The 14908-nt window shown below is 36.1% G+C and overlaps 1 protein-coding gene across 1 annotated transcript; it reads left to right on the top strand.

Annotated features, from left to right (window-relative positions):
• The first annotated feature begins 369 nt into the window (after positions 1–369).
• Positions 370–9738, top strand: LOC136694278 (ezrin). Its single transcript, XM_066667688.1, has 5 exons — positions 370–411; positions 654–776; positions 4134–4202; positions 8589–8681; positions 9649–9738. Exons 1-5 carry the CDS (start codon positions 370–372, stop codon positions 9736–9738), a joined length of 417 nt encoding a protein of 138 aa, XP_066523785.1.
• Positions 9739–14908: the final 5170 nt, after the last annotated feature.

The following is a 14908-nucleotide window of genomic DNA, read 5'->3' as shown; positions in this document are numbered from 1 at the left end:
CTGAAGACGATCACACAAGAACTCACAAGAGCTAAGCAAGATATCACCATCTCAGGTATGTAACATATATTTTGTCTTACACTCCAACAAACTAAAGACTGAATGGTGGATGATGTTTTAAACTTAATAATGACAGTTATGCAGTTACATTTGTTTAAATTATTTTAGCATCTATTTTTAAAAAGTAATCAAGAGTATTCTACAGAATGACATTTGTACTTTTAAAAATTTTAACATGTTTAAAAGCTATATAATTATAGTAAGGTTGTGGATGGTATATATGTTATATGTTGCTATTTTAACAACACATTTCACTCATGCAATTTTTCATGACACTTTTTTATTTTATAACATTCAATCTTTAAAAGGATGGCCCACGTGAAGATATTTGCTGAAATTCCCATGTCTAAGGTATGCATGTTCAACTTTTTTTTATTCGTAAAAATTGTATTCGAAAAAAACATTGCCATAGAAAAATGTAATAGAATGGAATAATGCTGAATTTGTATATTACACATATCTGCATATTAATACAATACAGATTATGTAGATTTTCTAAGGTGTTTGCTATGAGAGGCAGAGATTGTGAGAAACAGAACTACCAAACTTGTTGTAAACCAACACCTTGCTGTGCTTTGTTGTTCTATGTGCAGTGTATGCGAGAGATGTGTAAAGAAGAGGATTACATTTTCCTAAATTCACAGAGAAAGAAAAACAAGAAACCAGGGGACATTACGCTTCAGGACAGCCAGTGGCAGCAAAGACTAGAAGAGAGGGTAAAGTCAGCCATCCACAAAATATTTTAAAACCCTGTTCTTGTCCATAGTCTAACTGTTTCATGTCTTCTAGCTAACAAACATTGGTAGCTTGTGTACAATGGAATCTTTGTAATACGATTGTTCAATATCTTAACCACACACTTGCCTCAAAGCTCATTATGCAGTCAGTTGTGATTAGTTTTGTAGTTTTAAACTGTGCAAAAGGTGCTGCATTATATTTGATTTATATAGTGGGTTTTTTTCTTTGGTGTGTGTGTGTGAGGAGGGGGTTGGGTTGGACTTTAAAATGTCTTCCATTACAGAATACAAAATACATGCCCTAATATGTCATTTGTAACATATTCCATTAGATCGCTCAATGTAAGTGATAATGTATTCTGAATATTTTGCAGAATTTCACGATTTGTTTACATTTTAAAACTTCTGTTGTGTTCCTCTACCTTAGCAAATATCTGAATGTATTAGAGCTATATTTGAGGAGTATGTAAACACATTTGTCTGGTAAGAAGAAAAGGAAAAAAAAAAAGACCAAACACTATATCCACTGTTAAGAGTGAAATATATTAGACAAAAAAAGAGCTGCTACTGCTGGTATGGAGCAGTGATTTAGGAACTTAGGTTAGAAGACATTTTCAGTAGACGTCTTGTTTGCTTTTGAAATATACACAAACCATTAAACCAACACAGTTTTACACCCATTGTCTAACAACCACACTAATCAACCTGTTTACAGGGGCTTTCACTACTTCAGATTCAGGGGCTTCAATTTGTCACAAGAATTGGTTAATCAGTTGATTCAGACATTTAAAAAATGCCCTTACTTCAAGAGGCAACATTGGGGGAGGATGTCTTTGGATGTTGAAAGAACTGCAAATTTGTTTTAGGGAATTCTAGGAAATACAATGCTTGCTGTAATTTAATTTGAGAGGGAATAGACATGTTAAGTAGACAAATCCCTTGATATAATCCATTAATTTTACTACTGTAAAACAATTTACATTGTAACTTTATCAGAATTTTATTTTATTTTTAATTTTAGTTTTATTTTGTTTAGTGGCGTCTGCATGGTCCGTGTACATTTTATTAGTTTGATTCTTGGACTGAATAGAGAATAGGATAAACTAAAAAAAAAAAAACGGCTCATTTATTCATTTTCAGTTTGAACACACGAAAACAGAAACGGTTCATTATTTTGATTGGGAATTGTGGGCGGGTTTAAAGCACACTTACACCTCATTAATCAGTCTGAGCAATCACCTGTTCTTTAGCAGCTCTCTGCAGTTAAAATAAAAGTCCCAAACTCTTAGCGTGGATACGCAAGTATTATTAGTTTGTGTGAAATTAAAGACTTTCAGGTATACTGTGTTTTATCATTATAATTTAACATGGGGTGGGGAATTGCCTTTTATACTTAAAGGACTATAAAATAATCTTTAAATTAAGTTTCATGAAATTACATGGTTTACATGCTCATAGAGTTTCAATTATAGATAATGAACATAGGAATGTTATTATTTTCTAGCATTATAATTTAACCACCAAAAAATATTATGTTATATTTTATATTATTGTTGTTGTAAAGCAGGGCAAATTACAACAAAACAAAATAACATAGATAAAAGCTAATGACCAAAAAAAAACGAAATAAAACTCAGATACATTTAATAAATGTGTACTTTTCATGAATATAGTCATCTCCCTGTGAAATGCACAATTTCAAATTGAACTGAAAGTTCAAGATTCAAACCAGTGGTGGTGACTTGCATTCTTCACGTTATTCACTTTATAAATTTCATATTTATGAAATAAGGCAGAAACAAGATGAAGGTCTGATATGAGAATGGAAATTAGTAACCTGTACAAAAATAATGTCATCCAAAAGTTATAAATCATTAATCAAATCACTGAGCTTGTTCTTGGGATTGTGAACTGACAAAGTATTATTCAGTCAAGTGTTCAGACTTCCATATTTTTTAGGAAGTATTTGTAATCCTTGATTTAAGGAAAAACAAATCACCTCTAATAAAATATATCTGTGGTTATACAACTGTATAAACCTGGCATCACTGAGTTCCTGAGATTATCCGTAAACTAATAAAGGCCTAAAAACTAATAAAAATTCTATCAAATATGATCCAATATTTACATCAGGTACCACATGAAAATAAAGTAAAACATAGAAATGAGGCTCTAATATATAAAGACACCTCAACCCAGGTATAGACAATATAATTGTATAATAACTTATACCAGCCAAAAGGGGACACCATAAGCTTTCATTTTACACCTTTCCCGCCAATTCAAAAGAAGGCGCAGCAGACCACGCATGTGCACTATATCGAATTGATTGGTCGTCTGCTCGATACATTTTGCCTGTGAGTCCACTGACGTTTATTTGACAATGTTTTCAATTCATGTTCAGGGCGCAGCGGGTAGTGTCACAGTCACAGGGACCTGGAGGTTGTGGGTTCAAGTCCTGCTCTGGGTGACTGTCTGGGTGTGTTCTCCCCGTTTGGTGTGTTCTTTCCTCTGGGTGCTCCGGTTTCTTCCCACATGTTGCTATGGGGATTGGCTACTCAAAAGTGTCCAAATGTGTGAGTTTGTGTCACCCTGTGAAGGACTGGCCCCCCTTGCCTTGTGCCCAATGATTCTGGATAGGCTCTGGAACCACTGCGACCCTGAACTTGAATACGCGGTTTCAGACAATGAATGAATGAATTTGTGTTCATAATCTAGACGTCATACCTGTAATAATTCTAGTCGTATGCGTAAGTCTTTATAATAGTATATTTTTTATGCTGTATTTGTACAAAATGCACAGACACCAAACTTTTGTGTACAAATTAAGCATTTATGTACGAATGTAAATCAGCCTGCACACGTTTATTTGTGACAGTAATCTTACTCCATAGAAATGCTAGCTCAGATATTAGTTTATAAATGAACAGTTATATCCTACCTTAGTTCTGATTTTCCATTTTTGGATGTTGTCCCTCACAAAACTTTGCTTCAGTGTAGACTCCTGCTTATCCCTGCTTTCTTTTTCCTTAAAGTAAAATTCAATTTGCCAGTTATTGTTGTATTTCTCTAAATATAAACACGTGTCTCAGTCCTTTTCCAAACTGAAAGTAATATAACAGACATTTTGATTAAATTAGCATGAGGGGTTCCTACACAGAATGATAAAAATATTCAGTAACACACACACGATACCAGTATGAAGTAGCACAAATGTGTTTCAGTTTTATATATGCAAAACTATCAAAACAAAGACTACTTCTAGTGAACTTTTGATGGTTTTGATGATCAGCTGTATAAATATTGCTTTCTATTGGCGTACTCTGAATGTTGCAGCATCGTCGAAGGCTGGAGAGGGAGCAACAGGAGAAGGAGAAGCAGCGGGAGGTTGAAGAGGCGCAGAGGGTAAAACTGCAGTAAAAAGAATCAAGGCATTCTGCTCTGAATACAGCAATTCAGCTGCATTGATTTTGGAATGTCCGTGATAATCAGTTACAATAAAGCTCAACACTGGTAGTGTGATCATCTAAGCATTGACTGTTTCAGCAGGAAGATCATGAGATCATTCAATGTGATCCAACAAAGAGCATAATTGTACTTGCTCAAACATTAATTCTCATCATTCAGCACAATGTGGGCTTACATGGGCATCTTTTATTTGATGTTGCAGTAGTGTTGTCCAAGCATAGTTATCTTTCCAATATTGCATTAGTGTGTATTCGAAAAGTTTCAGTAAAGCCTCATGTAGCACATGCAAGCTTTTATCCTTCTTGATTAGTGGCATTCATTCACCGATCCATTCATTTATTCATGTCCTGTAACTGGAAGCGTTGCGGTGGGTCTGTAGCCTATTCTGAATCATTGGGCACCAGGCAGGAACACACTCTGTCCAGGTCCACAGTGTGTTCCTGCGTATCACCTATTAACTCTTGGCTAAAATATTTTCACAGAATTTTAAAACTCCAAATCACCAAACTATAAATGCTTGCTATATTGTTATTGTATTCTATGCTTGTATTTTTGTTTTATTTTAAATGTTCCCCAGTCTTGTATTCAGTAATTTTTTTAATTATTGAAAGCAACAGTAGGAATTCTAGGTATAACTAGATGTTTCTCCTGGGCTCCCCCTTGAGTTGCATAGTCTAATTCATTTTCAGTTTTACAGAACTGTCCAGAAATCAAGAGGAAATGGGAGGGAGGGTGTGGTTTCATAGTTACATAGTACAGTTTCTGCTGTTCAGAGCATGGAGTAGTGACCACACAGGATCTGTTCTTTCTATTACAGGTCAGTGTAGTATGGCAATGGTTTTGAAGCTGTAATTTTAATGTAAAAATTCTTCTAAGTGTTCCTTTAAATTGTTTAAATCCTTCAAAAATAAGTTAAATTACACCAGGTCAAATCATATTCCAAAGCATAGTGATCTTGCTGAGTTGCTGTGAGGTCAGAGTTTTACAACCATAACATGCAACTTTGCAAATGCCAAGGCAAGGCGCCGACCCGCCCAGTCTCAGCTATGTGCATCGGCAGCGATAACACTATTTATAACTTTGTCTGATACCCACAGCAATGCCTCTTGCCAGCCTTCCTCAACAGACTTACTTGTAAGCCTAATTGCACTTGATTGCATTACTTGTGCATTGCTTTTGGCTGCAGCTGCATGTGCAATGACCCCTGCTGACCAAACCAAACAATGCTGAGTGGAGTCATGGCAATTCCAACAATATTACTGTTTCTGCACTTCCCTTCATGTAAACAGCAGACGGAAGGAGAGTGTGTTTTTTTGGCACAGCCTCAGGACTGTGGTAGAAGCAGGCGGTATAGAGAGGACATAATGAAGGTGTGTGTTTCTGTTTGTGTGTGTGTGTGTCTGTGTGTGTGCAAGTAAAGAAGCCTCCCAGCTGCACACAGTTCACTGCCAGCACAGCAATGGTCTAATGGGAGAGTATGAGGTCAGCAAAGGACAGATTCGCTCCTCTTGTTGTTTCCATTGTAACAGGGAAATGTACAACTCACGCCATGCTGTTCTCCCATCAGTTTTGTTCCATCAGTTCCAGAAGTATAAAATATCATTCAATAACAGCAGCACACATTAGGGCTACTCAACACAGGGCACATACTTGCATTGCCCCAACATGCTTAAAGGGTATCTCCTTTTTATGTTTATTTATTTATTTTTAAATATAACTATCTTTATGAATATATTGGTTTATCATAACTCCACAGAAACACTCCACATGTCTACAGTTAAGTTATTTTACACATAATAGTTTGCTGCAAAAACTTGCTGTTTTACAAAAGACGTTAATTTAAAGAGGGTTAACAAATTATATTTACTGGACAGTAGTATACCCCCAAGCAATGAATCAATATATATATTTTTTCTCTCTCAAATTGCATTTCCTTAATGTCTCTGGAACAACACCCTTAGCTGCATCAAGTATGAAAGAGGAACATGTTTTTACATTTTAAACAGAATACTTTTTTATGTGTATGATATAATATTTTAGTCTACAAAGTCAATCTGTGCAAAAATTGTGATCGAACTCTTCTCTTATGCAATTTTAGAAATAAACAGTGAATTACCACAGCTTATATTCAAGTAAGAAATAAATGAAGAAGCAAAGGTTAAGACCCTATGTTTTGGACCAGGTGTGAGTACTGTTCTGTCATTGCTTCAAATAAGGCTTTTTGCCACCCTAATTGAGCATAGACTAATTACTCACCTTCAATTCTCCATGTGTCATTTCAGTTTGGCCCCATTTCCAAACAGCTATAAACTAAAGGCTGATGAATCACACTTCTTTCTTACCCTGCTGCTCACTCATTTCAGGCACTAAAGAGGTAGAGAAATAAAATCAGTCAGTGGCATTAGAAAACTTTGGTTCCCATCTGTACTTAATTTGATCCAATTAAAGTCCATCATCACCATTTTCTAAACCAAAAAAATACAAATAGAACTATATAACTCTCTTTGTATGACCACAAGTCTGTGTTTGAGAAGGGGAACTGGGTGTGAATGTTTCAAGCATTTCAGGAATGAGGTACCGGAACATGATTTTAAAAGCTGTTAAATGCGGAGGCGCCGTGTTTCAATGTTTTCCATATGCTGAAAAACTCCAGGGCTAGAGCTCTGCCTATAGGACCCACACGATAGACAGGAAAGAGCATCCCCATCTGATATATTTTAATCACAAAACACTGGAGAGTCAGTCCCAACCCTATTACATCACTCCATATCAACTGGATCACCCCAAATGGATAGCATCTCTTAAGAACACAGGAAGCGATATTTCACCATTAGGTATTCTGTAGTATTTAAGGCTTGGCCTAAGATCCAAGAGGAGTCAAATAACCAAAGATCCAATATTCCTGCTAAATTTGTTTTCATCCATCAGACCAACAGGCATTTCTGTATCAACACTTTGACAAATAGGGCACACATCTACAATTTGTTTCTGCTTTATATGGAAGCGTTCTGGCAGTTGGAAAAAATATATATAGCTGTTTATGTTGTCCATGTTGTATGATTATTACTTAACATCTCAAAATTCACAAATTCATGAATTATAAGTAACCTCTTATCCAGTTCAGGGTTGCACAAGGCACACCCTGGAGTGTGTGCCAGTACTTCAGAGGGCGACATACACACACACATTCACTCACACATACGGACACTTTTTTGAGTCGCCAGTCCACCTACCAACGTGTTTTTTTTTTGTTGTGGGAGGAAACCCACACGGACACATGGAGAACACACCAAACTCCTCACAGACAGTGACCCAGAGTGGGACTTGAACCCACAACCTCCAGGTCCCTGGAGCTGTGTGACTGCAGCACAAATTAAGTAATAAATAAAAATAAATAGTTAAGATCCCATTGTAAGTCATAGCTTTTCCAAAAATCATTCAAGGCAAGAAAATGCTGCTCACTTCTCCTTTCTTAGCATTATGATGAAAGCAAGTATATTCTTAAACCAATGTTTTTTATCCAAAATCTAACTTAATTAATTTCCTCTTGTTCCAACTTGAATTCATCAAACAATCAGGTTTGTAGAAAGAAATTGACTGTTAGTTGAGCTTTGGCAGAAGTGGCTAAGTTTTATGTACCTCAAAATTCCCCTCACTTACCCTCCACTCCAGCTCAGTGCATGGAACCGCCAGAATGGAGAATTGGCTGACTGGTTCAGCCTTGGGCAAGGTCCACACAGGCCAACCCATGGCTATGTCCCTGCAAACAATACATCCTTGGTGTCTTTAGTTCAATTTTGCACTGGAACCACAATGTTAAAAGCTAAAACAAAAATGTGTAGCCCAATATTAGCAGGATGCAAACAGCTCTGCCTAAATTCTCAAGTACTGATTTCAAACTAAGATGTTAACTGTTGTCAGGTAGATTTATGTGGTTTTCTGTTTCAAAATGGAGAAATGTATTTACCAAATTCTAGCTTAACGCTTGCTGCTATGCTTTTGGCTAAACCGTTGTCTATTTATATTTCAGACAATGAAAGAAACAACATGGTTACAAGCAAACATGATGATTTTCACATACATGTTATACAATGTATAATATTGTGCTTTAATTTTACATTACTTGTTATTGGTCAGCATTATCTTCATAGCTTTAGTGCAGAACTAAAGCAACATATCTTGGCTGACTGAATACATGGCAGATACAAGAAAAATTGTAAATTAGAATGTTGTGTAAACTATAATTTTTTTGCTAATATTTTTCATATTGATCTTGTTGTTCATGTCAGACTGTGTGTTTGTTTGTTTGTGTGTCCTCTGAAGAAGAAGGAGGATGAGTGGAAGAGGCATGTGGCGAAATTAGCATCTGATCGCGAGTCACTACAAGAGAAATTAATCAGGCTACGTGAATTCAGGGTGAGCTAACCCCATTAGTTTACATAGAAACACATGCACATGCAAATATTCAGATTCACTTAACACTGTGTGAATATTTCAAGACAAATGTGCTGACAGAAGTAAACTGAAATCACATTTATTATTTAATATTTATATTTAAAGTGTTTTCTCATCTCTTGAAGGCATTCACAAGGTTTGATATATGAACTCGACAGACCTTTAGATTTGTTCTAAAATGCCTGTTGTGTGTGTGTGTGTGTGTGCGTGTGTATGTATATATATACATATATATTTTTTTCTCTCTACAATGAGGCAAATCAAAAATCAATTTCTACATTTCATTCATGTTTACATAGTGGTGTTGGTATTGGGATTAACAGAAATCTACATAATAAATATTCCTGATACCATGGCCCAGATTATCTTTTGTTGATTTACCAAAAGTTTATAATTACATTTTAGGATATGTTTGTTGGTCCTTTAATTTGCCTGCTATTTGTCTGTAATGCCTACCCATTTGAGATAGTTTTGTTTTGGGAAAGTAAGAGAACACACACACACACACACACACTCACACACACAGACACACACTGACACACATACACAGATACAGCGATTAACTGCACAGATGTGAGACTGAAGGAAACACTGATTCAAGTAGAGCAGATGTAAAAAGCAGTGATCATTGCCAAGTCTCTCTGCCTTCACAGACACAAAAGGAATCCACAAGATCCAACAGCACAAGCAATCAAAAACTCAGCTCTCATGTGTACACAATGTTCTTAATCTAGACAGACATTGACACAGTTTTGTGTCTAAGAATGTACATATTTGAAGTTTCCCTTTGATTTTCCATAAAAGCTACTTTCAGTGTCAGTTTGAAAACATTTATTTAATGAAAAAAATATTAATTTGGTTCAATATGAAGATTTGAAGCCTTCAGTCATTCAAGCTTGTTTATTTACACTGATTTTTCTCCTTTCAGGAATTTCAGAAAAGAGTTTTGGAACAGGACCTTGGCCTGGATCCAGATACATCCAATGAGAGGCTCACACAGCTGCTTATGAGACTGTAATGATGTTTTTTTTTAATGGCAGAAAAGAGAACATATGCTGTATACAGACTGCAGTTAATATATTGTGGTATTTAAAAATTATTTAAGGTTTACACTTTAAAAAAGAACTAGAGTTTGATTTTTTTGGCTGACAGGTTAAAAGACTAACAGGGGCAATATGGCAGGAGTTAATAATGAATTGACAGGTTACTTACTTGTGGTGTAGATAATTGTAGACATGCATAATTGCATATGAATATTACATGGTGGCTCGTTCACCTGTTGGCTTCATTTGTGGATCAGGCTGCATTTGTATTTGGATCAAAAATCCAAAAACCTGCGAGAGGAAATGAACAAATATATATCACAGAAAACACATGAGTGACTTGATCCACAAATGCAGATTCAACAATTTACAAATACATTTTAAATTAGGGACTTCGACTTTACAAATATATGCAATGTAAAATTAAATAAATGTATTTATTTTGACATAAAATTATGATATATTAATGAAAAACAAAAACTTTAAATGTATTTGTACAAATTGCAGACCGTGAGACACAGATTGGGATGTGAATAATGAAACATATCTGTGACTTAACATTGTGGATTAACATTTACGCATTAGTAAAGTATTTTGAGACTAATCTCTCTCCATAGTTAGCGGTGCATTACCTCTCTAAAATATAGAATCTGTATCAACAATACTTGTCTGTCTTGTCTTATAATTAATAAGTTAATAAGTTAATAATATAGTTAAGCTGAGGAGCAAGGAGAAGGAGCTCCAGTTTTTAGATAATCACTTTTCTTTCTCTTTCTTCTCCATTCTCGTTTTCAACATATTTTTTTCAATACTATTCTAACTACATTTATTTGTCTTCCTCCATTTAACCTCATATTTGTGCTTTGACAATATTCTTGTCTGCACCTGGAACAGTACAAAACCATGTTTTCAGATTTGGCAGACCACAAAAAACACACTGGGTTGTCTTGTTTCACAAGTTGTGGGATAGTACATGCTCAAAATCCCTGAATTTATGTGCTAAAATGTGAAATATGTATTTGGATTTTTTTTTTCATAATATGTCCCCTTTAAGGTAAGACAGGTCAACAGGGTAATTTTATATATATATAAAAAAAACAACTGATAACAGAGGGAATCTTTGTGATCATTTCTGAAAGCAGAGAAAAGCTTGTTTTAAGACGCCTCATACCTTCGGCACCCTCTGAGTCATGATTAAGCATGAGACACATGTGAGTGTTGTTTGTACAAAGGACCTGTTTGGATATTCTTCAGATTCTACAGAACACTAATACGTGACATGTCAGATGCTGGCAGAGGTAAATTTTCATTAAAGTAAGTCTACATTGTGAATGTGTACTAAACCTGCTCAGACACACTTTTCTAACCACATGAAACAATCCACCACCACCAACAACAGTGTGTGCTATTTCAGGAGAGATTTGTTACAGATATATTAGATTAATAGTTGTTTTTATGATTGCATGCCATACCTTTGTGTTGATATCTTTCCAAAACCAGTATCAGATTTTTGCTCTTTTATCTCTAAATATCTCTAGATATTTCAGTGCAGTGTGGCAAATACGGAATAACAGTGTGCAGCTCTTGGCAAAACTTAGCAATGTGTAACATGGTTTGGCAAGAACTAAAATGGTTAGGCAACAGCTTCATAATCAAGTGCTAAGATAATCATGCATGCTAACCCAATTTCTCACATGTGACACAATTAACCAAATTTCAGATATAATTATGGGAGGTGTTTTTTTTTTTTTAGTTTTTTTTCAAATGTACCTTGTGCTCTGAAGAATAATGAGCAGTGATAAAGAGTGGCGAGAGAGAGAGAGAGAGAGAGAGAGAGAGAGAGAGAGAGAGATGTATGGAAGGGCTCTAGTATTTCTAGCAATGTAGCATGTTAAATAAAGAAGAATCTGAGGACTCATGTTCCAGCGTGTCTGGACCCTAAGGGCAAGAAAATGCCAAGTTCTAGTGTTTCTCTCCATCACAAACCTCTTAGTTGACCTTACACAGCTGCTCTACTCTAACCCACACTATTGTACTGTGTTATATTATCAACGTTTTATCAAAATTACCTAATTTTGCCAGATGATCAGTGAATACATTTGTTTAAGAGGTATTAATATTGTGTTGGCCATGGAATTTTGTGGAGCCTGGACCTATCTCGACTCACAGAGAGCTACTTTTTTGCATTCACCCTGCCACTGTCATATATTGAAGAACTTTAGTGCAAGAACTGTGCAGATTGAGCAAGAATTGTCGGTGTTATGGCAGGGTAAGAACACACAAACATTTTTAAAAATGGTGTGCTCACACGGTCAAACAATACATTTTGATTGCCACCTTTAAAAACATTCCACCTTAAGAAATCCACAATTTTATTAAGACATCCACCTTAAAAATAACAACATTATTTGGATTTCCACCTTAAAGATTTTAAAATCTTAGAGATTGCCTATATATTTCTGTCCCTCACACCCCTCCCCCTCATTCTCACTCTCTCTCCCCTCCCCCTCCCTTTATCTCACATATACACACACACATACAAACACAGCCAAAGGACTGAGAGATCCAGAATTCAATGAATTTCTATGGGGGGTACACCCTCCAAACAAATGCTTATAGGTCGAAAACATTTTTGTTCATTTTTCAACCAATCAAACTGTAGCCGCTCTAAATATACATTTAACTCTATGGGAGCCGAAACCCTCCCTAGTGCCAAACAAAAATTCCTTACTCCAAAAACATATTTTCAAAGAATGTCAAATGTGCAGGTGGTAGAAGTTGGAAATTTCTCTCTAGGTGTCTCTAGGTGAAAGTATAATGCAGTTATGGGGAAATGTTTGGCTGAAAAGTGAAAAAAGGCTTTCCGGGCAGAGGAGCTGGAGTATAATGACATCACTCACTCTAGCTATCCCTCATTCAAGTGAATGGAGAGACTAAAAACAGGACAGATGAGTGTGAGAGGTCTGATTTTTGAAGTGATGGGCCTTGGTGTGCCCAGGTCCGACGTTTTGAAATTTCATGGCCGTAGCTTCAAATTTGACCAAGTTAGATCAGGTTGAAATTTTGGCTAGTGCATTCCTATGGGAAAAATTCCCATTTTGGAAGCTCGTATTCCGAAATCCGTAAGTCGGATTGTTTCAAAAAGCACAAGCAACCCGAGCTGGCATAGAGTCTATGACCATGTGAAGTTTCATGGCTGTATCTTATAAATACAAGCATTTCCCTAGTGACATGATTTTAGAGACATGATGTACACTTGGTTGTGTGTTTTAAACGGATAAAATGGGAAATAAGAGTTTTGACAACAATGAGTTTTGTTTATAAACCTAGCACTAGCTTTAGCTTCGCATAGCTGTTTAATGTGGAATTCAATAAGCAGCTGGAGACTCTTAAACTTACCCATTTAAGGTGGAACTAAATGAGTGATTATGAAAATTGTGAATAGGAGGCAAAGATCTGCCTTCTAAAATGACATTTATGGTTAAAGGGAAAATAACACCTGCCTTGTCTAGTCTAAATTTTAATGTGGTTTAGACATGTAAGTGCAAGGAAAATGGCAGTGGCTCTTTATATTTTTGCCCTTCACTTAAGTAGGTAAATGTTTACTGACATCACATAGAATTGGTTTGTGTGTTTTAAACAGATACAGTGGAATAACAGTTGCTTCATAAAGTTTCAAAAGCTTTAGGGCTAGCTTTGGCTCTTAAGGTGGAACAGAGAATTCAAGGACCTGGCAAATAACACCATTAGGACTCGTAATCAGACACATGTAAGGTCTGCCCCCTAAATGACATTTATGGTGGAAAGGAAAATAGATAAGTAACACCAGCCTTGTCTAGTCGAAATATTTCAGGTCGATTTGGAGAGCAAAGGCTTGTAAATGCAGAGAAATGGCGGCCATATGTTCACTTTTTAGCATAGGTAGCTACATGTTTTAGTAAAACTATGAGCAAATTTCTGTGTAAATATGTTGATTATGGCATATTCTTCTTAGTTATTACGGTCCAAATTCTTAAACTCATCTCTTGCTTGTTTGTTCAGTTTTCCTCAAACTGACAACCTGGTCGAGCTTCACGTTTGGGGACAAGTATGAGGAGGCAGACAGCTCTCTCCACTGTTTTGAAACTATTATAGTTCCAATTTTAAACGTTTGGTGTCAGTATTACATATTGCTCTTTTAACTTCACTATAGAATTGGTGTTACAGAAAATATTACATGGTGCAAATGTGCTGACTTGAGAAATTTAGACAGCTCTAGGGACCTGGAGGTTGTGGGTTCAAGTCCCGCTCCAGGTGACTGTCTGTGAGGAGCTTGTTGTGTTCTCATCTTGTCCGCTTGGGTTTACAAAAAAAAAAAAAAACACACATTGGTAGGTGGATTGGCGACTAAAAAGTGTCCAGAGGTGTGAGTGTGTGAGTGAATATGTGTAGTTGTGTCGAACTGTAAATGACTTCCATCGCCTCAGAGTGTGTTCCCACCTTGCGCCCAATGATTCTGGGTAGGCTCTGGACCCACTGCAACCTTGATATGCGGTTACAGTCAATGAATGGTGAATAATTACCTGTATTACCAATATGCAATAATAATATTTTGCATCTGTTATGTATGCAGGTGTAGCACACAACCCTTATTTTATTCTCAGGAAAACATAAATCTTAGTTTTGCTCTCTCAAGGTTCACAAATTAAATATAAGGCTTTTACTGACATTCAAAGGAGTTCATGAGCATGTCCTAAAGATTAATTGTCTTATCTGCTTTTGCAGTGTAATCAGAAAACTCATAAACTCACACACCTACATAAAAAGGAATATTTTTAAAGTGTAACCAACACTTGAAACTATGAGAAACCCAAGTATGTAACATCAGAGTAGATGCCTTAGAGGGACTTCTGGGAAGAAGGTCAGACTGTTGTACCTCTGTGCATCTGCTTTAAAGCTCAGCATGTTGCCTTCATCCTTAAGCCTTTGGAAATATGTCCAAGAAAAACATGGCCATACAAATTCACTTGCAGACAGAAAATGGGATTGAATATAACAAGCATTAAACCAGATGCCATAATGGGGCTTTCGACTGTGTAAAATAAACTACTCCTGGACAGATAACTTTATAATTATGAAGTGTATAGTGTCTCTCCACCAAGACCT

Source organism: Hoplias malabaricus, chromosome 4, assembly GCF_029633855.1.
Source record: "Hoplias malabaricus isolate fHopMal1 chromosome 4, fHopMal1.hap1, whole genome shotgun sequence".
Classification (NCBI taxonomy): Eukaryota; Metazoa; Chordata; class Actinopteri; order Characiformes; family Erythrinidae; genus Hoplias; species Hoplias malabaricus.
Note: the sequence above shows the minus strand (reverse complement) of the source record. Positions and strands in the feature narration are given on the sequence as shown.